General features: G+C 41.9%; 1 protein-coding gene across 1 annotated transcript in view; it reads left to right on the forward strand.

Annotated features, from left to right (window-relative positions):
• The window catches only part of LOC138249904 (stomatin-like), a 184,873-nt gene that overhangs the window by 81,325 nt on the left and 75,717 nt on the right, over nt 1–27,831 (forward strand). Inside the window, exon 6 of the mRNA XM_069204122.1 lies at nt 2,718–2,852. Coding sequence (XP_069060223.1) covers nt 2,718–2,852 — 135 coding nt within the window. The remainder of the gene's footprint in view (nt 1–2,717; nt 2,853–27,831) is intronic.

The following is a 27,831-nucleotide window of genomic DNA, read 5'->3' on the forward strand; positions in this document are numbered from 1 at the left end:
GACAAGGATTGTGGTCCCTACTTAGACAAGGGTACATACTGCTGCCAGCCAGAGACCCAATTTCTAACAGAACATATAAACACACAGAATACAGAGATGAGAAGAAGCTTAAACAGAACAAAAAGGATGTGTCCAGTTGCTTTTAGCACCAGGGCAAAATTCAGGATCCAGGGTTTCTGGTTGAGGAAGCCTCACCCACATTATGCGGCATACTTCATCATTGGCTTTCTCACCACAGCCTGGTAAGATAATACTACCAGGGTGGGCTCAACCTCGGGCTATGAGGTAGTTCTTAATAAGTTATACATCCTTGATAAATCAGGGATTCAGTTCTAAAACTACATTGGGATAAACCTAAAGGGAGTCCTTTGTTCATAGGTAACCTATGTATTTTGAAAAACGTATACCATGGATGGTGTTGGTATTACATCCGTGGCCCTGCCAACATGTTTCTGCTCAGGTAACTGCCTAAACGAAGGTCACAGCAGTTCATTAGGGCCATACCAAAGAGATGATCCCTAAAAATCTACTCCTCAATGCAGGTGATATAAGACTTTCCTACCTTCACCTGGTAAGCAGAATACGTCCAGAGACAGGCGTCCGGAGAGTGAAAAAGGTTAAGCCTACAGGCATTGTCAAGTTGTTTACAATGTATAATAAGAGTCCTACTGCCATAGCACCACAGTTAACAAGCAATAAAGTAAGCCAATTGACTTCAACATGAATCTCAAAATTCCCCTAAGTTCTCTGTTTAGACAGACCCATCAAACATTTTAGGCAGACCCAATGTATCTATTCCATATATTGAAATGAATATTAACTCTCTTTCTGGAAACACCAAGCAATTACTATCGCTGGACCTAAATGGGATTTATATTTAGTGAATACTTTCTTACTGCATTTCTCATAGGGTTGACGATGTTAAACACATGCCTATTGTACATGTGAAATTGTTCAAAATGAAAAGCTCTTCATATGGTGTTTGTCACCAGCTTCACTATATAAGACCCAGATTAATTATATTTGGCAGAGAATTTACAACCTAAAACGCCTTCCTATTTCTTTTGTCAGAAACCACAATTTGAATCCCCTTCCTACAGCATTTGTCAACGGAGTCACAATGTAAAACCCCTGCCTGTGTTGTTTGTCAAGGAGTTCACAAGCTGAAACCCATTCCTAATGTATATCACGAAGCGTTCATAATGATTGTTTTTGCAAGCAGTTCAATGAAAACTACGTAAAAACTCTTCCCGCTGCAAATTATCTTCGGTTTGTAATAATGATGACTGTCAATTCTGCCACTTATGAAGAAGGGACTACTTCTAAGGGAAACCAACACAACATTTTTTATAGAGAAGAGCAACATGTAGCCCCTGTTTTAGTGCCACTTCTTGCAGCTCTTTAACTGGTTATCGCAGAAGACATTGAAGACAACTGCGCTGCCAAGCCAGACCTAAAATCCGATCAAATTCTGAAAAACACAGGATTTATCAGAGCAGACAACCAACACTGTGGGGCATTCACTATACTCGTTTTTATGCGAAGCATGGATTTTCACAATCTCTTTGACTTCTCTGATGTACAATTGATGGCAGTACCCCCGCTTTGAAAATTGTTCAACCACCACTGTGAAGATGTAGGCAGAGCCAAAGTGTCTCTCTCAGTCGTTTTTCTTAAATCTCCTTTTCTGCTGTTCACATCATTTGGGTGACAACTCCACGGTCAAGCCAGGCTTAAACATTAAGTGAAAATCTGAAACGTCTGACATTCACCACAGTCTTGGCAGACTGCTGATGTGCAGCTTAATATTTATATTATCAGGGATCTGGCATATTGACGAGAATGCTTAATCATTAATATGTTGTCTGTGATGTGTGGGACCAGCTAAAATTCCCAATCACAATAACAAATTGTGTACACTGAACTGAATTTAGGGGGTCATTCTGACCTTGGCGGTCCATGACTGCCATGGCGGAGTGCGGCGGAAGCACCGCCAACAGGCTGGCGGTGCTCCCATGGGCATTGTACCGCCGCGGTCAGAAACGGGAAACCGGCAGTGTCCCGCCGGTTTCCCGCTGCCCCTGGGAATCCTCCACGACGGCGCTGCAAGCAGCGCCGCCATGGGGATTCCGACCCCCTTACCGCCAGCCTGTTTCTGGCGGTGTCCACCGCCGGAACCAGGATGGCGGGAACGGGTGCCGTGGGGCCCCTGGGGGCCCCTGCACTGCCCATACCACTGGCATGGGCAGTGCAGGGGCCCCCTAACAGGGCCCCACAAAGATTTTCACTGTCTGCTTAGCAGACAGTGAAAATCGCGACGGGTGCCACTGCACCCGTCGCACCCCTTCAACTCCGCCGGCTCCATTCCGAGCCGGCTTCATTGTTGAAGGGGCTGTCCCGCTGGCCCGGTCGGCGGTCTTCTGGCGGTCGCCCGCCGGGCCAGCGGGAAAGCCGGAATGACCGCGGCGGTCTTTTAACCGCTGTGCGGTCTTTCGGCGGGAACCGCTTGGCGGGCGGCGACCGCCGACCGCCGCGGTCAGAATGACCGCCTTAGTCTAATATCAAAACTGGAATGCTATTTTGAAAATCACAGTCTGAGAAATACTCGTGTTGGGCAAGTAAAACCATGTGGAAGAAACTCATCTCTGAAATGATCTAATACTATCTAACCTTCAGCATTAAATCTGGTTACTTATAACTTATTTACCTTTTTACAGCATAGTCTATACATTGCAACGAAAGAATGGGGAATAAAAGTTGAACGAGTGGAAATAAAGGACGTGAAGCTCCCAGACTCTTTACAGAGAGCAATGGCTGCAGAAGCAGAGGCTGGAAGAGAAGCTAGAGCAAAGGTAGGCAATGTTGTGAGCAAGTACAGATAAAGACTGGCAAGACGGGTGGTAGCCCAGAGAACAGTGGTCTGCTAACACGCCTGCCTTTAAGAAAGCAGCTCTAAGATAGTGCCACATAATTTGCTAATGAGCACATACATGAGTTTCTGCTGCAAAAAATGAATGCTCTTGTACACCGTGCCAAGATCAACACATTTTTTCAGTTTGATTTTATTCTCTACATTGTTTTTATAAAGCACTCACACTAGAGCAAGGCAGCTTCAGTGAAGAAATCAGTTGAATTTGAAGTAGAATTTGCAGTACAATTTGCAAGCACAAACCATAATGCTTAGATTTGCAACCTTGGAGCAGCCCTATAATTCTGTTTGGGAGGCCTCCATAAATATTATTGCCTGAGCTTATCCAAGATAAGACAAGTGCTGTGATGGCTGCAATGAGTCATCAAAAGAAGGTTGACCTCCTAAAGACGTTGAAGATAGCAGAAACACATTATTTGCCACATTTTTGATCCAAGGCATGAATAGCAGCACTAGGGCAAAGATCACTGACAAATTAGAGACTGAGAGCCTGATTTACATCTTGGCAGTCTTACCGCCTATCCGCCATGGCTGCGGCCCTGAGAACACAATCAAGTGGATGGTGTTCTGCTTGCCGTATTTAGATGTATTGCAGCTGAGCTGCCAATGGCCACAACGAAGTGCTCTTCCTAGACATTATGCAGGCTGGTTCCCGCTGACCATATTTAGATATTAAAGGCCTACAGACAGTGTACTGCTGGCAGATTTCTGATAGAGGAAGACCAACGCAGGATCCAATGGACATTGGACAATGGCAGTGGCTATAGGATACAGGTAAGTCACACACACACACACATACTGCAATTTGCTCATATTTATGCACCTGCATCACACATGACACAACACACCACATACACACTCATATCCATTTCCAGTCCTTCACGACACGTACATGTAGCAAACACATATTGACGCACATCCATGAGACACCATACACACATACAACATATGCTGATTATTGACATTGCACCACACATTATCCACTCCAGCTCCCTCCACCCCAACCAACCATTTGCATTACACATACACATACCCATACTGACTCACATTTACAACTGGAATCACAATATGGCAGGTACAGGTCCCCTTGCAATGTGCACACATGGACACAGTTGTCAAGGGTGACTGTACTGTCATTGTGGTGCCTGCATTTATTTGGCAATGAATACTGACATCAAAATGACAGTTATGTACGTGTGCGTTATGTGTGATGTACCAGTGTGTTCCCATCAATGTCTGACCTGGCAGTAAGGGTGGCTGGAGTCCCCCTGTCAGTCACTGTTTCCTATGGCACTGTTGACGCGGACCTCGTATCTAAACAGGGTCCCTGAGCTAGATACAGAGAGTAACACTCAGGGAAGCAATACTCTGAGAATAACGTAGTTTACTCTCCATTAACATAGCAAACATAGGAATGGAAATCTTAAATTCAAATATACAACATACAATATATTTAAATTTAGATATTTATTATAGCTAATTAAACATTCAGTTCGCACATAATATAATCAACATAGAATCAACCAAAAAAATATAATACAACCCCCTAACCTAAAAGAAACATACATTTATGAAAACATAAATAACATACCAGTAGATACGCAAAAATGAACAAAAAACACAGAACCAACAAAATCACAAAATAGTATATATACAAATTTACAACCGCCTCATACATGAGAGGATATTTAAACAGCACAATAAAGTTACTGCTTTGATGCTACAATTATGCGTTGTAGTTTGGATTGTATAAAATTCAACATAATAACAGCCAATTCTAGGTTATAATTTCCTGATTCAAATTCTCGTGTTGCAGGCCTGATGGTAGCCAATCCTGGTCAGGGCTTCAAATTTGCCAATTTCAAACACTTCATGCCAATGTTCAAGACATGCCAATTTACAAGCCGACGCGCGTTTCGGTGAGTGAAGAAAAATATAAATACACCTTCATCAGGACTTTATGATTCAGTATAATTGGCATACGTACATCTTGTAATCTGCCTATCAAAGAAACATCAAAATTATTCATTACAGTTCTTTGCATAGGGGGAAGGCTCGAATCATATCAGATTTGCAACCAGACCAACTCAAGTGACTTAATTAAGAAAAAACACCGATAAAGTGCCCAAGATCAAAATCTATTAAACCAATGCTTAATAAAGGTAAATAAATCTAAAGATCCAAGGAAAGCACCATTAGTGTCCAGCAAAATGCTAGATAAAGTGCAGAAATAGAATCACCTATAGCATAAAAGTGTTGGATTACCACCGAGAGAATCTAGTCAAGAATAGTAAAAGACTAGTTTGTTTATATTAAAATAAGATAAAATACCTTAGATATGAAAGAACTTAGATATCCCTTACAGGCTGGATTAAACACTCTCCAACTTCAAATTTGTAGTCCAAAATGAAGGACTAACACATGGATATAGCTAAATGAAGCTATGCTTTCTCACTCTAAAAGCAAACATAATGAAAATCATTAGCTTGCACAGGGCTGGAAAGTACACAGGATAGAAAAGAAAAAATCTGCTCATATGTACAATCGCTAACTACAGACTTACCTACAAGTTCACATGGTTTAAAAAACGTAATCCACAGGGGAAACCCACAAGGATTCCCAACTTGTAGGGAACAACTTGCTAACTGCAAGGAAACAGGGGGGAGTCATGAGCCAGATAGAAATGACACAATCCAGACGGTATAAAATAATTCAATCCACAAAGGTTCAGCAAAGCTAACCTACCAGTATCAGCAGGATCCAGGACATATGACCAGAACGATGATCTCTCGAGGAGCAATAACCCGTACTTCCCCAGCTGCCTCCCATTTAAACCAAATCACTACAGGTGATGTGATGAACATAGAAACAGGCCTGTAGGGGCATCTAAGAAAATGGTCAAACATGCGCCATCTTAGAGCCATCAAAACAGCATGAAATATGCCCAAATCTACAGAGAATAAGAGGTACAATCAAACTGTAGAGTCATAGCCATATAGTAGTGGCAAAAGGAAATGACCAAAGATAAAAAATGAAAAATAATGGCCAGTTCTAAATCAAACCAAAGAGTAGACATCTCTTACCAGCACGCCCAAAACAGTGGGCGCCATCTTGGAACATCAAAGTACAGGGTACTCAGTGTCCCAAGGGTAGGCACAAAATGGGTTAGTGAAATACAATACGTATAGTGTATATAATACAAATCGATAACATAAGGTTTTATAAGAATAAACCAAAAACAGTTTTATCGTATAAAGTGAAGGATTCACTTCAAAGTAAGATAAAGGGCCACCACAGGAGAGCACGAAGCAACCCTGTGGTAGGCACCTGGAAAAATATTGACCCCTCAGGCAATCCTGTACATACATACTCAGATGGCATTGCTCCAAGGGAGATCTTCGTTCAGGCCATTCTCATATGTGTTTAAAGAAAAAATCCAAAACACTTCTTTCTTTTTCCTTTGTTTTTCAGGGTCCACATCGTTTCTTGTCAGTACTTTCTCAAGAATAATCCACCTGATATCTACCTCCTTGTGGTTTAAAGATAACCAATGAGCAACTAGGGGGGCGTTGATCTTTTGTGTCCTAATCGCAGATTTATGTTCTGATAGCCTAGTTCTAAATTCCCTGGAGGTCTCACCTATATATCCCAGGTTGCAGGGGCAAATAATCAAGTAAATTACATTTTTAGATCTACAATTAGTCATGTCCATAAATGGGATAGTCTTGTCATTGAATGTAAACTCTTTAGCAACAATGGCTGAGTCACAGGCGTGGCATTGGCCACATTTGTAATTGCCCGTAACTGGATTAGATCCTGTTAGTGACTTTTGGCCAAAAGTAGATACAAAATTGGTAGCTGATTTCACCAAATGGTTCCGTAGGTTTTTGTTCCTCCTGAAAGCGAACAATGGTTTCTCAAGTTTATCCGCTTCAGTATTGGAATTCAAAATGTGCCATTCTTTGTTAAAAATATCCCTGATTTGATTATTCAGGGTAGAATGGTGAATCACACAGGCTAGCCGGTCACTGGTCTTGCATCGTTGTTTTGAAAACAGGGCCTCACGGTTGTAAAACTTGGCTCTTTTTAAGGAATCTTCATTTTGGACTACAAATTTGAAGTTGGAGAGTGTTTAATCCAGCCTGTAAGGGATATCTAAGTTCTTTCATATCTAAGGTATTTTATCTTATTTTAATATAAACAAACTAGTCTTTTACTATTCTTGACTAGATTCTCTCGGTGGTAATCCAACACTTTTATGCTATAGGTGATTCTATTTCTGCACTTTATCTAGCATTTTGCTGGACACTAATGGTGCTTTCCTTGGATTTTTAGATTTATTTACCTTTATTAAGCATTGGTTTAATAGATTTTGATCTTGGGCACTTTATCTGTGTTTTTTCTTAATTAAGTCACTTGAGTTGGTCTGGTTGCAAATCTGATATGATTCGAGCTTTCCCCCTATGCAAAGAACTGTAATGAATAATTTTGATGTTTCTTTGATAGGCAGATTACAAGATGTACGTATGCCAATTATACTGAATCATAAAGTCCTGATGAAGGTGTATTTATATTTTTCTTCACTCACCGAAACGCGCGTCGGCTTGTAAATTGGCATGTCTTGAACATTGGCATGAAGTGTTTGAAATTGGCAAATTTGAAGCCCTGACCAGGATTGGCTACCATCAGGCCTGCAACACGAGAATTTGAATCAGGAAATTATAACCTAGAATTGGCTGTTATTATGTTGAATTTTATACAATCCAAATTACAACGCATAATTGTAGCATCAAAGCAGTAACTTTATTGTGCTGTTTAAATATCCTCTCATGTATGAGGCGGTTGTAAATTTGTATGTATACTATTTTGTGATTTTGTTGGTTCTGTGTTTTTTGTTCATTTTTGCGTATCTACTGGTATGTTATTTATGTTTTCATATATGTATGTTTCTTTTAGGTTAGGGGGTTGTATAATTTTTTTTGGTTGATTCTATGTTGATTATATTATGTGCGAACTGAATGTTTAATTAGCTATAATAAATATCTAAATTGAAATATATTGTATGTTGTATATTTGAATTTAAGATTTCCATTCCTATGTTTGCTATGTTAATGGAGAGTAAACTACGTTATACTCATACTGTTGACGCGGATGACAGTCCTTGGCGGAGTCAGTGAGACTTGGGCCAGTTATCGCCTATGAGAACGTCAACATCTAAATCTAGTGGACAGACCGCCAAGGTGATGGACAGGTTTTCAGTTGGAAAACCAATGGCAGGACCGTTACGGCCAAGATCTAACTCTGGCCCTGAGTCATGTGGAATTGGGAAGGTTTTTTGGAGAGAAAGAAACTTGTGCCCATGATCATAGGCCTTTCAGACGAAAGTAAAGTGTAGTCCTCTGCATTGAGCAACATGAGCTGCATTTTGAATCTATTTAATCAGAGTCAGTTGAGAAACATCCATTAATGAGTGTGGATGAGGCAGTTCCTTACTGTTCAGCAGTGCCTTCATCGTAAAAGTTTCTTATGTGGCTCTGAGTGCTATCTTCATTTAAAATACAACCAATGCTTTGAGAGCTTAGGACAACCACAAGTGAGGCCATGCAGGCATTAAAAGGCACTGGGAATGCTATGATCTTCACGGCAAAAAATAACGTAATTTCAATTCATAGGTGTAATTTACTATAAACAGTCTGAGCCTAAAATGTGCTGTCTTTCCATATATAGGCTGTCTCTAGTTGGCGGTGAAGCATATTGTGGTCCACTAAGTGTGACACCACATAAAATTTCCCGATTATCAATTCACAGGCATGGCCTTGGTCCGTGACATTGAGCTGTTCTTTCTTTATGATAATGAGGGTAATTTTTGCATCTTGAAGAGGACAGAAGGCTGGCTTAACTTCTATTAGAAACTTAAACATTTCCAGGTGAGCACAAAGTTGCAAGGTAAAACTTTCCAATGGACGGAAGGTCAGAGAATGGTTCTGTGTCTGCTAGATTTTCAGGGATTTCTTTAGTAACGGGCTATTAGAGCCTGCTTAAGACACTGTCAGCAATGACTGGTACATTACTGAGCCTTTTAATGAGCTGAATGTTTTTAGAGTGGTATAATTTGACTGCTTTCACATAAAAAAATGTCTGTGGGTCTTTCATAGGGTATTATATGGTTGGTTGTTTTGATAATAGTGATTTACTACAATGTATGAATTCACAAAGTTAGGAATGATCAGAGATGCCAGCACTATTGTAAGGTCAGATGATCTTTCAATATTTTTTCTTCTTCAAACCAGGTCCTTTATTTACTAAAGGTTGCAAGGGTGCTCATGTGATGTAATGCATTTTAGTGTTTCTCCCTGGGCTCTTTAAAATGATTAGTAAATTGATGCTGTGTTTTGTCTCAGGTTATGTTCCACAATCGCCTTCACAAAACTTTAGTAAACAAAGATCTGCATTATAAAACCTTTTAGTTCTTTACCAGTAATATTTGAAAAATGGTGGTGTAAATTAAATCTTTTGGCTCCAATTATGAAAAAATATTGGAGATGATCCCACTACATCACTCAGGAGACAGTTGGTCAGGTAACTGCACTCACCACCATATCTTACCGCTAAAAGTAGTCAAATTGTTGATATGGTATGATAGTACCTCAGCTTAACTCACTAGCACATTCATTGTTGTGCCTACATAAATGACAAAAACAAGATTACTTGCTTGCATTCACTGAGCAAAAAGATGCATAATAAAAGCTTAGGCAGAAAAGATGTGTGGCTTTCCAATCACATAAATATGCTGGTTCAAAATTGTGCATTTTCAGCTGGTTGAGTTTGAAAACCTTGCAGAGGTTTCAGTGATGTGGTAAATAAAAACTAGAGGAGTGTGAGTATATTTTAATAAAAGGGGTATGGGTGCTTCTGGACTAGTAAACTTCTATATACAATGATACTTCTAACAATTTTGAACTCAGGATGCTGGGAATCGTCCCTGAGGTCTTCATTGAATTGGGGGCCCCCTAGCTGAGGCGGTATGGTACCAAAATATTATAAGAAAAGTGTCATCTGACAGAAACATTGTATCCTAGATATAATTTACAAAATATAGTCATACTGAAGTTAATAATAGAAAACAATTACAGTGAATGGGATGATATTTTTGTAAATTTCACTTCGGACGAGACATTTCTGTCATGATATGTTTCCTAATGATATTCTGACTTACAACCTTCGAAGAAGTTCCCTGTTCCTCAAAGAATGATTACTTAGTTCTGATTATTTTTATGATTTTGTCAGAGAATCTTCATGACACATAGATGTTTGGAATACTCTCAACTAACGAGATGTTAGAGGGACCACCAGATGTACCAGCTGGTTGCAAACAGTAGAATAAATATTGGCATTGTAGAATGTGTTCCACAATCTTATTTAACAGCTAAAAGTGCTAACTAGGGAAAATGTGATATCAAGTGTAAGAATGCATGGATGAAAGGATTAAGAAGATTAGACTACCTCTAGGCTTATTGGAAGTACCACCTCCGCGCCTGTACGAGCTAGTACAACCTTATCTGTTAAAACACAATTCCAATCTCTATTGTGATGGTGATTCACCCTCTGCCTTGAAAATACACCTCCCCTAAAACAGTTAAAATTGATGTTGGGTAGACCCTTATAATTTATTTATATCCACAGATACATGGTTAAATATTGAGGGGACATTTCAACCATATTAAAAGCTAGCATGTTTTCTCCATACAGTTTTACGAATTCATCCGGATTAGTATATGGTGTATGATGGAGAATTAACAATCCCGACCACCACCAACCACTCTATGGAACTTGTTGAGTCTGCTGGAAGAATGAAATATAAGTAGGAAGTGGATAAGTTTGACTATTTTTACTTGCAGGGAGTTTCCTTCCTGCACAAGAGGGCCACTGTTTGGTGGATCCAGGCAGGGGATATAAGAAACTCTAAATAGGGAGGACCTGTCCCCACTGTAATCTTGCAGCCATGTGGCAGACAGGTTGACAAGTCAAAGGTTTGCAACTGCATAGCCAGCTGAGGCTCTGCTGATGAAAATTTTGAATTACAAACATTCTAAAAGTGGTGGGGCAACAACTAGGTTGGTGTGGTGGCCAAACTCTAAGTAAGTATCTTCTGCAGTCATAGAAGTTTGGGATGTTTCTCTTGTGCTGAGGAAGAACATCCCAAAGGGTAGGACATCGTCAACAGTAGAAAGCTCAGAAAGCCCAGAAGATTCATATTCAATAAACAGACGCCCAGGTTTCCAAATGTTTTATGTTTAGCAGCACAGTATCAAATATGTTGATGTGCATAGTAAAGTGAGAAAACACAACACCATGTCTACACAGACCAGCAGTTTGCTGGAGTTATTCCGTTGCACTGGTGCACAAATAGGGTGCCTTGCACGATGTATGATCTCTCACCTTGGTGCAGAGGTACATATGTGCTGTCTAGCATAGTATTTGTACTGGATGCATACCTTTCAGTACAGATTCCTATGCATAGACAAACTCAGAAATTGACCAATGCACTGCAGCAGACATGCAATGCATAGGTTTTTAAGAAATTAACACAATTCCCCTCGTTTGCACCAGCTTCAAGTAGGCATTAGTTTTTGATGTGAAGCCAGGTCAGGCTGCTTACGTATATTGGGATTTTCATTAAAACTAAGGACTGCTCGCGTTGATCCGCCCCTCAGCAACACCACAGTAATCTCCAAAAAAGCCCTCTTGACACCAATCAACACAAAGTGGCTTAAAGTCGTTTCTGTGATGCATAAAGTTCACATGGCAAAAACCTTTTGCTTTGAATAGTAAACAGAATGTGCTATTTTGCGACATGCTAGTGTAAGCGCAAAGTCTTGCTAAATTTGGACCCAAGTGTGCCACTGTTTTATTAGAAAATATTAGGTATGAGATTAATTTGAAAGTAATAGAATGAAAGGATTTGTAGATGAGCCTATGAACTTTCAATTGGCAGTGGTCACTTAATAGTAGCCTATGGAAAGTTTTGATATAAGGTCAAATATGATCACTGAGTCTGATTTAGAAATGATATGGCTTGCAAAGTCCTGCTGGATGCGTGATTTTCTTAAGAAGAGAGGAGACTGTGGGGAGATAGATGCAGTAGTTATCCCAGAACAGTGTATATTCTAGCTCACTTGACAGTTCTGAAATCGACATCAGAGACCATGGACCTGATTACGATCTTGGCTGAGGGGATTAATCTGTCCCAAACGTGACGGATATCCCGCCTGCCTTTTTACAAGTTCCATAGAATATAATGGAACTTTTAATACGGCAGACAGGATATCTGTCACGTTTGGGATAGAGTAATCCCCTCCACCAAGGACGTAATAAGGCTCCGTGTGTTTCGGATTCTGCACACATTTTAGTGTGAAGTGGGTACAGTAAATAAAGGCATTTGTTTATGCATCAATGTGAAGGGAGCTATTCAGGATTGAACATGCTACTTTCTACAGATAGGGGCAAGAATGGTAATGGCTCTGAGAGAAGACAGCATGAAAACATTTTTATCAGCCACATTGTAACTTATTTAAGATAGGATAGTGCTGTGCGTTGAAGTGATTTACAAGGGCTGTAAATCTACTTTGTGTGGGAGGACCTTGTGCAACTTAGTGTCATCGTAGCTGTAAAAACCTGCCCAACAATCATACAGGCATTTTGCTGAGGATGCAAGTAGATGTTAAAAAGATTTTAAGAAAAATAGAGCCCTAAACCTGCACTATGAGGGGCTCAAGTGGGCTCTAGGCAGATTTAGATGGTTAAATGTTGTGGTTTGTTACTCAAACTAGCAAAATGTAATGTTGAATCTTAAGTCACAATTCTGAAATTGTCGCTTTTAGGAAATTGGCATTTCTTGTCCTAACTGTTTGTGCGTGTGTCCAGTGTCCTGGGTCCCATGACCCTACTGTTGGGCTTTGTGTATTCCTTCCAGACAGTGAGACAAAAGGGGAATAGATGTTGGTAGAATGGGCCATCCTACCAGGATGCCTGGGGGGAAAGCTGTTCCCTGCCCCACTTAAACTTCAAAGGGCTACCTCCAGTGCACACAGAAAGTTACCTGACACTAGTCTTTTGTCACCCGAGCCTTCTTGGAGCCTGGCAGATGAATGGAAAGACTTTCCAGAACCGGACAAGGGGTTTGATAGAAAATTTACCCACTTCAAAGGCCGGCCCCAGGTATAAATACTGGACCCTCAGAACACTTCTTCAGTTTACTCCTGAACCTGTGGAAGGCTTCAGAAGGACTGCTGTGCACCCCAGAGGACTTCCTTACTGCTTAAGGACTGCCATGTTCTCCAGAGGACTGCCCTGCTGCAACCAGAGGCCTGCCCTGCTGCATGAGGTCTACCTTGCTCCTCAGAAGACTACCCTGCTGCTTGAGGCCAGCCTGACACTTGATCCCAGGACCAGCAGGGTGACTGCAAGAGCTAGTTGACTGGTTTCCACTGTAAGCTACAGAGGCATACCAAGCTGGGACATAACACACTCATGGATGACTGATTTCGTGTTAAGTATGTTGCTGAACTTTATCTTTATTTGCCTTCTCAAGGCCATCAGGTTTTATACTGAGTGGCTTTTGTAACTGCGAATACTGCCGATAGAGGCTGTGGCTTCCCTCCCTCTAAGTTCATACTGTATGTGCTTGAGTCCATTTTAGAAGACTTTAATGACATATATACTTTATACATGTCATATATACTTTATATATGATCTCTTGATATATAAGCCACCTGGTCCTAAACCGACTTTTTGATCTCTTTAAATGAGTTTATGCTGGCCAGTGCACATTACTGCAACTATACCATTGTGGGTGAATTTAGTTTTTACCTGGATTATCTTGATAATAAAGACACTGTACACCTACTAGACAATCTAAACTGCTTTAACCTTAAATAATTGATCAATACTGCTACGCATGATGCTGGTCATACTCTTAATGCCATATTCTCAAGCCACCCCGAGCTGAAGTTCGACGCAGCAATACCTTTATCCTGGTCTGATCATAAGGCTGTTGGATTTAGTCTTAAAACTCTAATTTTGCATCCCATTGCTGCTAGGACTAAGATAAGCAAAGTGATGGTATAGAATAAAGTGAACATAAATTAACTCAGGCGAACTCTGGGCACTACCAAACCCCACTTGAAGGATGACCCCAATATCTACGCAACAAATTATGAGAACTGGATCAGTTTAACTGTATCTGACCTGGCCCCTCTGAGACAAGTAAAAAGTCACAGAGCTAAACCTACAGCACCTTGGTTCTCTTCTAATTTTAGAGAGCCAAAACAAAAATGTCGTAGACAAGAGAGAAACTGGAGAAATGGCTATAACCCAATGGAAAAGGATTAATACAAAGAACAATTGCTTGACTATGAAAAGCTTATTAATCCAAGAATTTCACAAAGAAGTTTAATTCAGCTAAAAACTCAACTAAAGAGCTGTTTAAAACTACTAAAAAGCTTTCCTGACCTTCCTTCCACTCTATTGTCTTACCAAGTCAGTCGTTTTTGCGCCAGTCTGGATGAGTATTTTCGAAATAAGGTTAAGGTTGTTTATAATGATTTCGACATAAACATCAGTAGTCATCCCAATTATCCCGGTGTTGAGACTCCTAGGCCTAAAAATCAGGTGCTTAATGAGTTCCCATTGCTTACTGTCGACTGGATGACTGAACTTATTGCCCTCACTAAATCTGGTGCACCTTCAGACCCCTGTCCTTCAAAATTAATTCAGGAGTTAGCAGAAACTGTTGATCCCACTTTGACTAATTAGGCGAACAGGGTGATCACTATGGGTCAGGCCCTAATGAATGTAAAAGGACTATGATACTCCCCCTTCTGAGAAAAAACGGTCCTTGAGCCCAACGAAGAGCAAAATTCTCACCTTCCTATGGTGGCCAAAAATCTTGAAAGGCATCTGAACATCGTTTTGTCTGAATTTTTGAATAGGTGCAGTCTCTTAGATGAAGCTCAGTGTGGGTTTAGATCAAACCATAGTACCGAAACAGCTTTGGGTGGGAGCTTCTGAAGTAATCAGAACTATTATAGAGAATGACGGGAAGGCGGTACTGATTTTGCTCGATTTTTCAGCTGCTTTCGATATGGTGAGTTACGACGACCTCACCAAACGCTTTGCCCACTTCGGGGTTTGTGATCTGGCCTTAGAACTTTTAATCTCCTTTATCTCTGATAGCAACAGTCGTTTTGTCTTGGGGAATTTAAATCAAAGTTCTTCTCATTACCTTGCGGTGCCCCCCAGGACTCTTATATGAGCCCGATACTGTTTAATAGTTACCCCCTTAGTGAAACTGATTAAATCCTTTAGCTTTTCCACCATTGCTTATGCAGACGACACACAAATTATTGTGCACATTCAGAACAGTGTTGAGGATGCTGCAATGCACTTCAATACTTGCATGAGTGAGGTGGGCATTCGATGAGGCCTAATTGCCTTAAGCTAAATTTTGACAAAACTGAGATTCTTCTCTTTGGCAAGGACACCTCGTTTTGGAACTCTTCTTGATGGGCTTTTTCCCTGGGCAATCCCCCAGACCAGCGTTGAAAGTCAAGAATTTAGGGGTGGTGTTTGACACCAACCTTACTTTCAGAGACAAGGTTAGCAATATCACTTTGTCTTGTTTTTTCATTCTGAAAATGACAAGCAAGATTCTTCCTTTCATCCCCTTTGAACTAAAAATATTAGTTGTTATTGTGCTGGTGTTGTCTCGGCAGGACTACTGCAATGCTCTTTATCAGAGTCTTCATTTAGGTACTCTTACCAAACTCCAACTCATACAGAACTCTGCTGCCCGTCCTCAGAGGCATTTACCTAAGTCTCAAGTTTTAGTTGATCTTGACTGGCTCCTGATTAAAAAACAAGTGGCCTTTAATGCACTCTGTGTGGCCCATAAATTCCTATATGGGATTGGCCCTAAACCTTAGCAGAAATGTTTTAGGTGGTACGTAACCAGAAGACACCTGCACTCCATTGCATCTAGAACTCTGGTAATACTTAACTGTAATAAAGTCACATGTGATGATGAGAGCTTTGTGTACTCCACAAGTAAGCTATGGCACTCATTCCCCCTTGATCTTAGAACTCCGGTGAATTTAGCTAGTTTTAGAAAGCACATTAAAATCTGGCAGTTCACTACCCCTGTTTTAGACTGGTCTGTTCAGTGCTACCTACCTGGACTTGATGTCAGAGCCAAGACGTCTTCAGGCATTTGTCGTGCTTTATAAAATGAAAATGATATCAATATTTTTTGTTTCTCTAGTCGTTTCAATAACTCATTTTTGGTAAATAACTAGAGCACTTTCTACCAAGGAAGGGCTAAGCTTCGCTTTCGGTATATATTCTATTACCACCAGATATAGTCTGTGTGTGAATAGTATGTCCTCTGAGTTTCCCTTTAGGGGAGATATGTCCTAGCCTGCCCAGCTGTATTTTCTTCTTTTGCTCTGCAGTACAACTGCTGTAACTCTTTATATTAACTTCTTACATCAACTCCCTCTGCAGATCATACCAAGGATGAATTGGTTACTATGGTTTAGCAGGTTCAGTTAAACATTTTGGCATTTTATAGCCAGTTTTATAGCCAGACTTTGACTTCAAGAAAGTACATTGCTATATGCAGTTACAGGGTATTCCTCTCAATTGGGAAAAATAGGCTTAGCAGTGCCACCAACTCCTGCCATGTTGCCTACCTGAGGCGCCTCACAGAATGACTTGGAAGCTCCCATGCTGGGGGTCTTCGGTCAGCAGTAGGATGTGGATGCTAAAGCATTTTTCCTTTGCAGGATAATGCTTTAAATGGGGCCAATGAATCTTTTGGGCCAGCATAAAGGTGTTGGCTGGAAAATGCATTACATTTCACAGCAGATCAGTGAAAATACAACAGTATGACCAATGTGGCCACACAAGGAAAACTCCAGTCCAAAATAAAGTTAAGGGTCTTTATTACAAACTCAAACTCAAAGTAATGTAGACAATTCTCAAACAAAGTTATAAAGATACAGAATCACCAAGGGTTGGCCAAAGCGATGAATGAGATTCAAACAAACTAACATTAGTAGAACTAAACACAGAAAAAAAACAATACAGAACATCAGAAAAATCACCTGATGTACAGAGAACAAGCGCTGTTCAGTTCTTACAAGCATAAAGGCAATTTAAGTTGCCTACATTTAGCTAGTTTGAACAAGAAACCATACAAATTTGCCAATCAAGGATTAACATGTGCTGGGCTAAACACATGTGGGCAAAAAGCAGAAGAGCACAAAAAGGAAAAAAAAGACACTGGAAAAAGAAAATCTGGGATAACAGATTGCTTACTAAAGTGGGCAACAGATTAGTAAAAAGTGACGGTGTCAGCATTTCAGAAGCTCGGTGAAGGGTCAAGAGGAAGATCTCTAAATCTCTGCAAGGCATTTCAAAGGAAAAGACCAGAGATGACTGTACCTCTCAGATTCCTAGAGATTCAGCATGCAGCGAAGAGTGGAAAGGATTCTGATTCTAATCCTGACCAAAGTCCAATTGGGGAACTGTATAATAAATTTCAAAATGCAAAATGATTTGTCAATCTATCACTCCATATGACGCAGAAGATGTAACATCCAGTGAAAATTGATCATGCGACACAGTCAGCAACCTTGCAGAAAGTTCTCATTACCATCAGGGTAAAGGAAACATCTCCATCTGGTCTCATCCATGCAAATTGAAACATTATATGTGGAATTCACTTCACAGTTCCTGAATGTACTGTATTCAAGGGCACCTTCCCAGGCTTACTATATGTAAAACAATAGAACATCTATTGTCAAGCTAGGACTCGCATGAGAACGAAACCTGAAAGAAAGGTTCATGTTAGCAAGAATGACTAAACATTTTCTGCACAGTCACGAAGCAGGGCCATGTAGGCCTCACTTAGGCTAATGCAAATGAATTTAAGAGTATCATTCAATTATGCATTTAGTATACATTCAGCATTCTAAACCATAACTAAATATTAATAAGCTAACAGCCTTGTTCTTGTACCACATCATCCTAAACTAGTGACCTAGATTGAATGCACATCAATATGGTTTTTCAGTGCACCACTTTACATGAAAACTATTAGTATTTTGATTAACATAATGCATAAACTGTCACGTATAGGTGATCACTGTGGCATGAGGAAAAGTACTAAATGTGTGCTACATCGCTGGAAAACCCACAGTTTCTTGAGCAAAATCCAGAGAGGCAAATGCATGTTTTGGTTGTTTGACGTCAGCAATATTTTTCTCATTTCTCCACCAATTGTCTCCACTTGCCATTGTCCACATAGTAAATTAGATTCAGGCAGATGGCTGACCGGACCAGGAGCAAGAACAAGAGTAGGAGCATTTACTCTATGTGGCCATTCATCACTGTGATGTTTCATCAAACCCAATGTGACATATTTGGCAACCCCACAGCAGAAATGCCCCCACAAATTGAGGTATGGAGAATTTAACTACAAGAATATACTTACTTCATAAAGCACAAACCCCGAAAGTATCAAACATGGCAGATTACTTGCCCCATCACTCATTAACACCAACAAAGATGAGACTGTCTTTGCCAATTAATATCTCAGCTTCATGGTGGAACAAGCCTCACCTCTATTATTGTCTGCCGCTACCATCAGCGATGCAACGCTGAGAGGTCCCACACTATGGGAAATAACATAGAAAGTAAGGCAGCACAAGTGGTGGCAGAGCAAAAGGCCTGCATTTAACACAGAAGTAGACCGCAAGGAGCCAGTAGCCATCAAGCACATCAGAGAGGAGCTAGCCATAACACGCTGCGGAATCCTGCAGAGAAGGGAGGGAAATGTCATCCTGGAGGATCTATAAGAGCAATTTATTGACCGCACACATGATGGTTGCAGAGGACTTGTGGCGATTAAAAGAGTACTAAGAGAATGAGCGTGGTTCCCAATGATTGAACAAATCGTAGAGGAGGCCCTCAGAAGTGCGGTATCTGTCAAGTGACTGGTTGGAAATCGAAGACAGAAGGGTTGTGTCTTTTGGAACTGCCAGGTCTTCACAACACTTTGGAAATGGAGATGAAGTTTTACTGACGGTGAGGACAAGGCAGAGATTTCCCCTCCCAAGTGTGCTCTGTCATTTTTGCCTATTAGTTTATACCTACATATACCTCCGGATTTGCATATTAGCTCTTATCCATACCTTGTTTCACATACTAATGTCACAAGCTAGCTCCTATTTGTACTTGTACCACTGTTTTTGCCTGCAAGCAGAGCTTTGCTGTTTTTTACTTTGCTCTTTTTGGCTCATATACCATTTTCACATGTAACCATCCACATTTAGCAAGCCTTGTTATGTTTGGAGACTTATCTTCTCTCAACATGTGCTGTTATTTTATGCAGCATCCAGTAGCTCGGGGTTACAATAGCAAGCGAAGCACTGGGTGCATTAAGAAAGAGAAAATAAATAGTCCCACTTCTTATCTACAGCAACCACAACCAGAGTATTAGGCGGGTTAGTCAGGGCAGAGCGTGATTTAAAAGGGCTAATTACAAAGTGCATTGGAAGTCTCCATGCAGTCATCTGATCGGAATGGAACTGCATGTCACTGATATCAGACTCCACAACAGAAGTGGCGGGTAGCTTTCTGTCTGTGACAACTTCAGAGCACTCCAGAACTTCAAAGAAATCTCCCGCATTAAATTTTAGCGTGTGGTCTACGGGTTCAGGGAGTATTTTCCTGTCTAACCTGATACAGTAATAATCCATAGTTTTAAGCCCATTTACACGAGGAAGCTGTGTTTTCCACGTTGCCGTGGTTTGGCAATGTGAAATTATTATTATTTTGGATGAAAGGTAAGTAACTCAATACAGTGCGCTGCGTTATATACAACTCTGTAATGAACAACAAAATAAATACATTAATAAATACATAAATAAATAAATAAATAGGTATCCATACCAGTTTCTTAAGCCATTACCTGTCATAATTTCTAGTACATGTAATTTTTGTCTTTGTGATTCCGCTGTTAAATGCATCAACTGCAATAATCTGTTTTACCTGCAAGTCACAGGTTCGTATCCTGTTATGTAGTTGATAAAAGAAGGACTGATAAGCTGGGTAATCATCAAAACCTTTTTTGAGTGCACCTCTTGTTGATAACACTAAGAAATTGCTAAATTATAGCAGCAAGCTGTAGACCAGGCAAGTTTTACATGAGAGGAATATACCACTACCCACAGGTTGTAAGGATATTCCAGGAGTGCTTGACCTTATAGAAGAACAAGGCAGAAGGTCGAGTCCTTTATGACCTAATAAGACCCGAGGTGACTTGTAATATCCTTTTTAGGGTCGAGCTTGTGAGACCATGTTGTAAATGGAAAAGAGCTTGGAGCCCTCCCATGCTTACCATTTGTGTGTTGCAGCGTCAGTCTCCACTCCAGCAACCTTAATTGGCTAAGTCAGCTAAAACATCACTTCCGGTGCTCCCTCTTTAGTGTTATGTTTTATTGTCTGGTTTCCTTTCTGAAAGGATGGACAAGTTTCAGGCCAATCTATAAATCCTTCATGCACTCGCCCGTTTCCCTTTCTTCATTTTCGCGCCCGCCTTCCATTGCTAGTAGTAATCCGTGTCTGGCGCAGCCATTGCTTTTGAGAGCCTGTTCTACAGCCCCAAACCCCACGCTTATAATGTCCAAAAGGTGACACCTATTGGTTATGCCAATGCTTGTTAAGCATGACGGCGAGTACTTTATGTCCTATCATTCTTGTTTTTTTTCTGTCTCTTTCTGTGTGTCCCTCTTTCGCAAACATGCACACTTACACACAGGCACACACACTCTGGCTGCAGGTTTGTAGTATAAGTGTGCAATCTGTGTTGTAAAATATAAACATTTAATCATACCGTATGCAGTTTGCTGCAAAAGCCTATGTGAAGCAGTTTAATATGTCAATTTCAAAATGTATGTTAAGCTGCAGATAACATTCCTTTTGGTCCACTAACGACATTATCACAGGGGACCAGTGATGTCACAGCAGACTAGTTAGAGAATAGGGGCAGTTTTTTTTTAAAGCGGTTGCAAGATTCCGTGTATATAGCCCCGTGACAGATGACGCAGTTTTCTTCCAGCGTAGGACAAGAAATTTAAAATTCAGATTCCATAACCATTGAAAATAGCAATAGACAGACACTACACGGGAATTGTCAAAGCCATCCTTAAGTTCATGATATCCAGAATGGATTTATGATGCCTGCCACGTGTTTATCTAAATCTGAAGATAAGGGAAATACAGAGACAGAGGCTGCACTATTTCTTTTGCCTCTACAAACCTCAGCCCCAGCACGAATCCCTCAATTTTTTTTTTCTGAAAACGCAGTCCCCTCCCCCACTCAGCAAGTAAAAGTATTACTTCAGCTTTAAGTTTAAAATCTTTGGTAAATATTTAGCCATGAAGATCACACAGACATCTACAATCCATTTTGTCAGCTGCCAGGATAAACACTTGAAAAGAGAGGTCAATGTAAGGCATTAAAAAAAATGCGTAATACATTGGGTTAGTAAAAAAAACTGTCTTGCACAGATATACTCCTCTTCTGGCGCTTCTTGAAATTGCTAGGTTTTTTGTGCCCCTTGATACTGGCACAAAATCTACTCTTCTCATCCACCTCTACCTAAACTGAGTTCGACCACTACTTCCCGTTAATCAGTACACTCAGGCCCAGATATACTAAAGTTCATGCAGCGCTGTGTGTAAATCTGCAGTGCTGCATTGCGTGGAGGGAAATCTTTTGGATAGTGCAGAAATATACATCGTAGAAGCCCAGTCAAAAAAAATATTCTGGGTGACGTTAATCGTTGCGCATTGGCACAAAAGTGAGTTGGTAATGTCTTGAATTACGTTTGTACTCGAAGGAGAATCTGCAGTACAAATGTATACGCTCCATCAGGCATGGGTACATTGCAGCATGCGTATAAATTGGTAGAAGCTACCCGTTACACATGGTGACACCATGCAGCAATGCAGTTGGCCATTGTTTGCATTTGGTTTAATTTTGAGCTAAGAATTGACAGAAAGCCAAGTTATGCTAGTTTATTAGATATCGCTTTGTGTGGAGCCCTAGGTGTGTTTTTATGGTCCCTACCCAGCTATGCATACTAAGGCCATTTATTAGGACAGAATTGCACTTCTACTGTTTCAATTAGCAAACTGTTACCTTAGTTAACATTACAACACAATAACTTTATTAAACATCTTATCATGTTCCTGTTTGCTTAAAGCACCTTGCCACCATCCTCCCATTGTCCCCCTTCAACACAACCTAATCTCGCTTCTTCCTTCCAAGCATAGCATCCTTCCTTCCCGACCTCTCACTCTGTCCCATGCATCCCACATATTGTCATCCTTCCCCCAATACGTCCTATTTTCTCTCCTCCTCAGGTGTGAATGGGCCTGCATCTGACTCTCCACCCCCAACTACTGCCACACTGGTCCCCTATCAAAACTTGCCCTAATCCTGGCGAGCTCTCTATTCTCTGTTCCCACAAAACCCGCACCAACAAACCCCCTATTTTTGCTTGGAGGGTGGGTGGTAGCGCGCTCCCTGCTCCTGTTACTTCTGCAAGGGTGGCCCAGGAAGAGGAATGCCCCTTTCCTGTGACCCCTTCTTATACCCCCTATTTTTCCCACCCCCTCTCTCTATCCCTCCTATCCTGTACTGCCACTTTTTTTACGCAAAACATCCTGTTGGAAGACTAGGCTGTGCCCTGCTTTCCACGGGACCCTCCATCGCGATGAAAGCACACCACAGTCCATTTTTAGTGTAAAAGGCCATTTATTAGAACAGGATTGCACTTCCACTGTTTCAATTAGCAAACCGTAACCTTAGTTAACATTACAACACAATAACTTTATTAAACATGTCTCAAAATGTTGCTGTTTGTTTAAATCACCTTGCCACCACTGCCCCCCCGGTCCCTCTTCCAACACAACCCCATCTCGTGTCTTCCATCCAAGTATAGCATCCTTCCTTGCTGATCCCTCACTCTGTCCTATGCATTCCACACCTTGTCATCCTCCCTATTTTCTCTCCTCCTGAGGTTTGGCGTGGCCCGCATCTGATGCTCCACCTCCAACTACTGCCATCCAGTAAAACCCTGGCGGGCATTTTACTGCCCACCTTCGAACCCACTGCAACACAATTCATTAATCTTCCCTACCCCCACACTTTCTCATGTCACAACAACCCCAGCAACTCCAGCATGTAATAGGCATTGTCCATCGAGGACAGCTGAACCATCATCCCAAAATACCCTCCCATCCTTTTCCTTAATACAGTCATGTACCAAATCCTGGATAACGACCCCAGCAAAAACCCACATAGCCTGATTCATCTACTTCCATACCCATTCAATTGCCCCGTGCTTCAGCACATTCCACCATTCCCTGCGAAGAACAAATTCAGTCAAAATCAGTGTAGTCCCAGCTAATTTCTGCTGAATAAGTAACAACTTGCTCTGCATGTATTGCAGTAGGGTGAGTCCCGAAACCGCATCCAGCCCTTGTCCCCCAAAGGAAGCACCAGTATGTCTTGGCATCCCCTCTGGAATCATGGTAACCAAAAGGCAGCAAATCTCCCCATCTCACCCAGCTCTTTCCCCACCAGAAAACCTCATGCCTGGTGCTGGGCAATCCCAGACTCCATCCATCAATCTGGTGTTCGGCATATTTCGCCACTCAATGGATGAATGAATGCCCACCAGCCATGGCCGTCCACGATTCCTATGAGAAAGGAAAAACAGTTAGAGAAGATGTACCGTCCCCTAAACACACCAGCCCCAGTCTCATACATCTAAGTTCTTCACATATTTCCCCACAACAGGCATGGTCTCCATCTACCTTTAGATCTAATCTGTGCCCAACTCCAACCTAAAAAATGAGCAGCCGCAGTTGCTGCCATATCCAAAATTAGTGAGTGACAAACTTACTTGTCTCCCGGCCGACGTTCTTCACATCCCTCTTTAACACTAACAATGACTGGAAAGCTGTAACCTTGTCCCCATTCTCATAACACAAAATTGTTAATCCTGTCGCCAGCCAGGACACCCGCAAAAACTGTGCCATTCTCTCACTGGACATGCACCTCCCACCCTACCCTGCTGCAACTGTACCCATTTTCCCTTTTCCAGCTCATCCGTTGCAGATGTTTAGAGCCATATACCCAACTGGCTTGCTCCCATCCTTAATTTCCCATGCAAGACACCAAAATCCTGACCTACCCATCAACAGACTAGAATTTGCCACCTCAAAACTTCCCTACAAAACATGGGCAAAAACACCCAAATTGTCCAACAACAACTCAAGCCTGTAATTGGTCCTAACCTCTCTTTTCCCCACCGTTAGCTGGGCCAATGCCCCAATAATGTTTTACTGTCTTGCTATTATGGCTGACGATAAATATTTCAAACAAGATCATCACAAAATGAATCACTTAGCACTCTACGCACTTATGCCCCCTACATCCCAGACCCTGATGACATCCCTCAAATGACCCAAATTCGGCCCACCCAAGTTTGTAACTCCATTTCGAGGACTCCAATAGTGACTGCTCAATCATCCCAACAACTTCATGCCCCCTACTCGCAAATATCCCCTGTGACAGGTGTCTTGTGCTCCTATGTTCCTAGGGCCAGACTGCGAAAGTGCTGCAACTGTGACAAGATAATGCATCCTCTATAGCGTTGCTTCCTCTTGGCACATGCTTTGTTTTGAAAACAATGCTCAATTTAAGACTTAAGACAAAAGAGCATAAAATGGCGTAAGAACCATAATCCCCCCCAAGTCCCATGCTCTCTGGCAATTTACCAGGTAATCCACAGACATGTTGTCCATGTGGAAAAAACACTGTCATGCTCTGCGGTTCACTCCCCTACACATCCAGCACCACCAGTAACAGAAAAAATCCAAAAAGGTAATACTGCACCACATTCCTGAGTCCATCTTTCAGCACACCACCCCTATCCCAAAACAGACCAAACCAATGCTCCCACTGTATCCTGGAAAATCTGCACTTGCCAGATAGTGTCCTCATCCTGAAGCATAGACAACCACTTTGAAAACCTTCCAAGAAAAGCTTCCAAACTCTCAGGTTGGTTCTCACCCTACGGAAACCCAAAACCTGTGCTTCAGCAGCACCACACCTGACATTACATCCCCAAACACTGTTGAATGTGCTCCCCACGCACTACTTTGCACGCAAAATTCGAGAAACCAAGTAGCTGTTGCCCCATCCTCAGCTCCAACTCTTCGCCTCCACCACCACATCCAGAAAAAGCCTGGACCTACCTCACCTTGTCCTCCGTTAGCTTTGCTACTAATGTGAAGTCAACTCAATTCCCACAAAAATCATGACTGTGCTGTGGCCCCCCATGTGTTCAGGGGCCGAGTGGCACACCAAAAAGCCTCCGCCACGCTTGAAAACTTCGTCAATGCCCTGGGGCAGCGCCCAGACCCCCATTTGCCCACAAATAGAAATTCCAAGTAATGTGACACTAGACAATGACTTCTTCCCGTCGCAGGACCCACTGCAAGAAAGCACTAAACACTCCAAAGAGTGCACACAAAATGGCACAAACCATGAGCAGAAACCTGTCAACATAGATCGCCCCATGAAACTGCATATCCAATAGTGAAAAATCACTAGGTGGAACTGGCAACAGCCTGAAGGCAGACAGTGACACCTTTTGCCAAGTCCACGCCCCCGCCGCACCCTCGTACCCTGTCAGCATCATCCACTGAGGAATGTAACATTTCTGAGACCTCAGCACAATAAAGTCATGTACCTTAATTGCCTCAATCCAGGACAGGTGGCATATAAGTCAAACTTCACCTGCCTCTTTCTTCAGTACCACTCCTAATGGAGAACTCATCAAAACCAGCAGCAGCCAATCACAGAAAAGGCCACTGTCCTGCCAAGCTCAATCACTTTCTGCCATTCACCTCTCAACCAATTTGTGTCTGCTGTGGCCGACCACAAATTTTCAGCCTATATCTTGCCTTTAGGTTCTTGCTAGCCCACCTGAAAACCTTCTTTGAAACCCCATTCCGACCTCAGTGCCCCTATCCGGTACAGGTACCTCAGGAGCCATGGCAGCAATTTCTCCAATTTAATCGATGTAGATGCCTATTCGGTCAGCAATGCCCTACGGTTCTCTGCCACTACCTGCCCTCCATTGCTTTGATGGACAAGCCAAGTTGAGTCAGTGGGTAACCCGGTATCGCCCCCCACATTCGAACAGTCATTCCTGAACCCACAGAGGTTGTGGGAGCAGAAACCCTTTTGTCAAATCCCAGCAAGCCCCCTGTTGTCCCCTGGCACCCAATATATTTGAGCTTCCCCTTTGCTTACAGTACCCATCGCCAATGACCACTCACTTCCTGCCCCTCCGGTGTAAAAACTTCCCACAAACCAGTCAGCCCTATGCCCTTCGTGCACCACCCCTCCCCTTCCTTACCTGTTTCCTACTCCCAGCACAGCTCCCCTCACTATTATTCAGCATCTTTTATTAACCAGTGCTGCTCCTTGATGTGTCCCACAATACCCACTATCCATCCCAAACATTTGCACCCTTGCCCTATTTTTCCCACCCCCTCCCTCTCACCCACCTATCCTGCCATGTCCTTGATACGAAAAATCCCCTGGGAAGACTAGGCTGTGCCCTTCTTCCTACTGGACCCTCCATTGGCCCTGCACTCATATTAACTTTTGAAGCAAAGCAGTTTTTCCACACAGACTCTCCCTAAAAACTGAGAACAAAGAGGCATCAGCAGAGGGCAGCTCCTAAGGAAGGCAGAACTCATGTGAGGACTCGAATCGAATATGGGGTAGGGGAGCCCTTCGACACTGTTTATTTGTAGAGCATCTCTCCTAAGTTCCAGGAGCCAGGGAACCAAAGTATCCTCTGTGGATTGGCACTGGAAGAGCCTCTCACTGTGACTGATTTCAAGACAGAAAATGGCTGCAGGCGCTCACCTTCCCCCATACTAGAAGTGGGAGCTGGAAGCACTGTCTGTTGCAGGTGAGGAAGTTGATGCACTTGAATGCTACTTCTATGCTGAGATAAGGGTTGGAAATAGCCTTGCTGGCAAAGCACTTGTGTTAAGGGGCCCTGGTGGTACCTGCTTAGTTATCACATGCTCACAAAGAGAGTAAATGATTACAAAAAAATCTGGGACAACCCAGATTTTTTTTTGCAAGCGATCCCCATGTCAAAAGGTATCTTAGGAACCAAGGGACAGGACATGGAGTCGGAGGCAGACCAACCAACTCGGGAAAAAGTGCTTATTGTGGACACACTGAACAACTTGAGTGTGTTGGAGCACCAGTGGAGATCTTCTTCCTGCTTCGAGTTCAGAAACCACACGTGCTCTGGTGAGACACCATAACTTATCCCACCTACTAGAAGTCAACAGGATCTTTGGACTCAGGGAGGGTGTGGTATTTGGATTCATTCAACTTAAACCAATAACATAGAATACATAAACAATTTCAAACAGCATTACTAATTTGACAGCAAATCAAATTCTAAACTGAATAAAGTTGCAAAGCTTTATTACAATCACAGAGTTAATGTAACATAAATGATGCACAAAGTGAAATTATAAACATAGATGAAATCCATAGCTTGAACAAAATGTCTAAAGAGAGTAAGCCGACTAAACATCAACGGTGGAGCCTATCAAATTAGAAAGGTTTTCTCACAGCGCAATTAAAACTTCTAAAGGAACGTTTTACTTAGTCTTTTTATGCCCATGCCATGCCCCCTAATGCCACTTTAACCGCTTATAAAAAC

This window comes from Pleurodeles waltl, chromosome 8, assembly GCF_031143425.1.
Source record: "Pleurodeles waltl isolate 20211129_DDA chromosome 8, aPleWal1.hap1.20221129, whole genome shotgun sequence".
Classification (NCBI taxonomy): Eukaryota; Metazoa; Chordata; class Amphibia; order Caudata; family Salamandridae; genus Pleurodeles; species Pleurodeles waltl.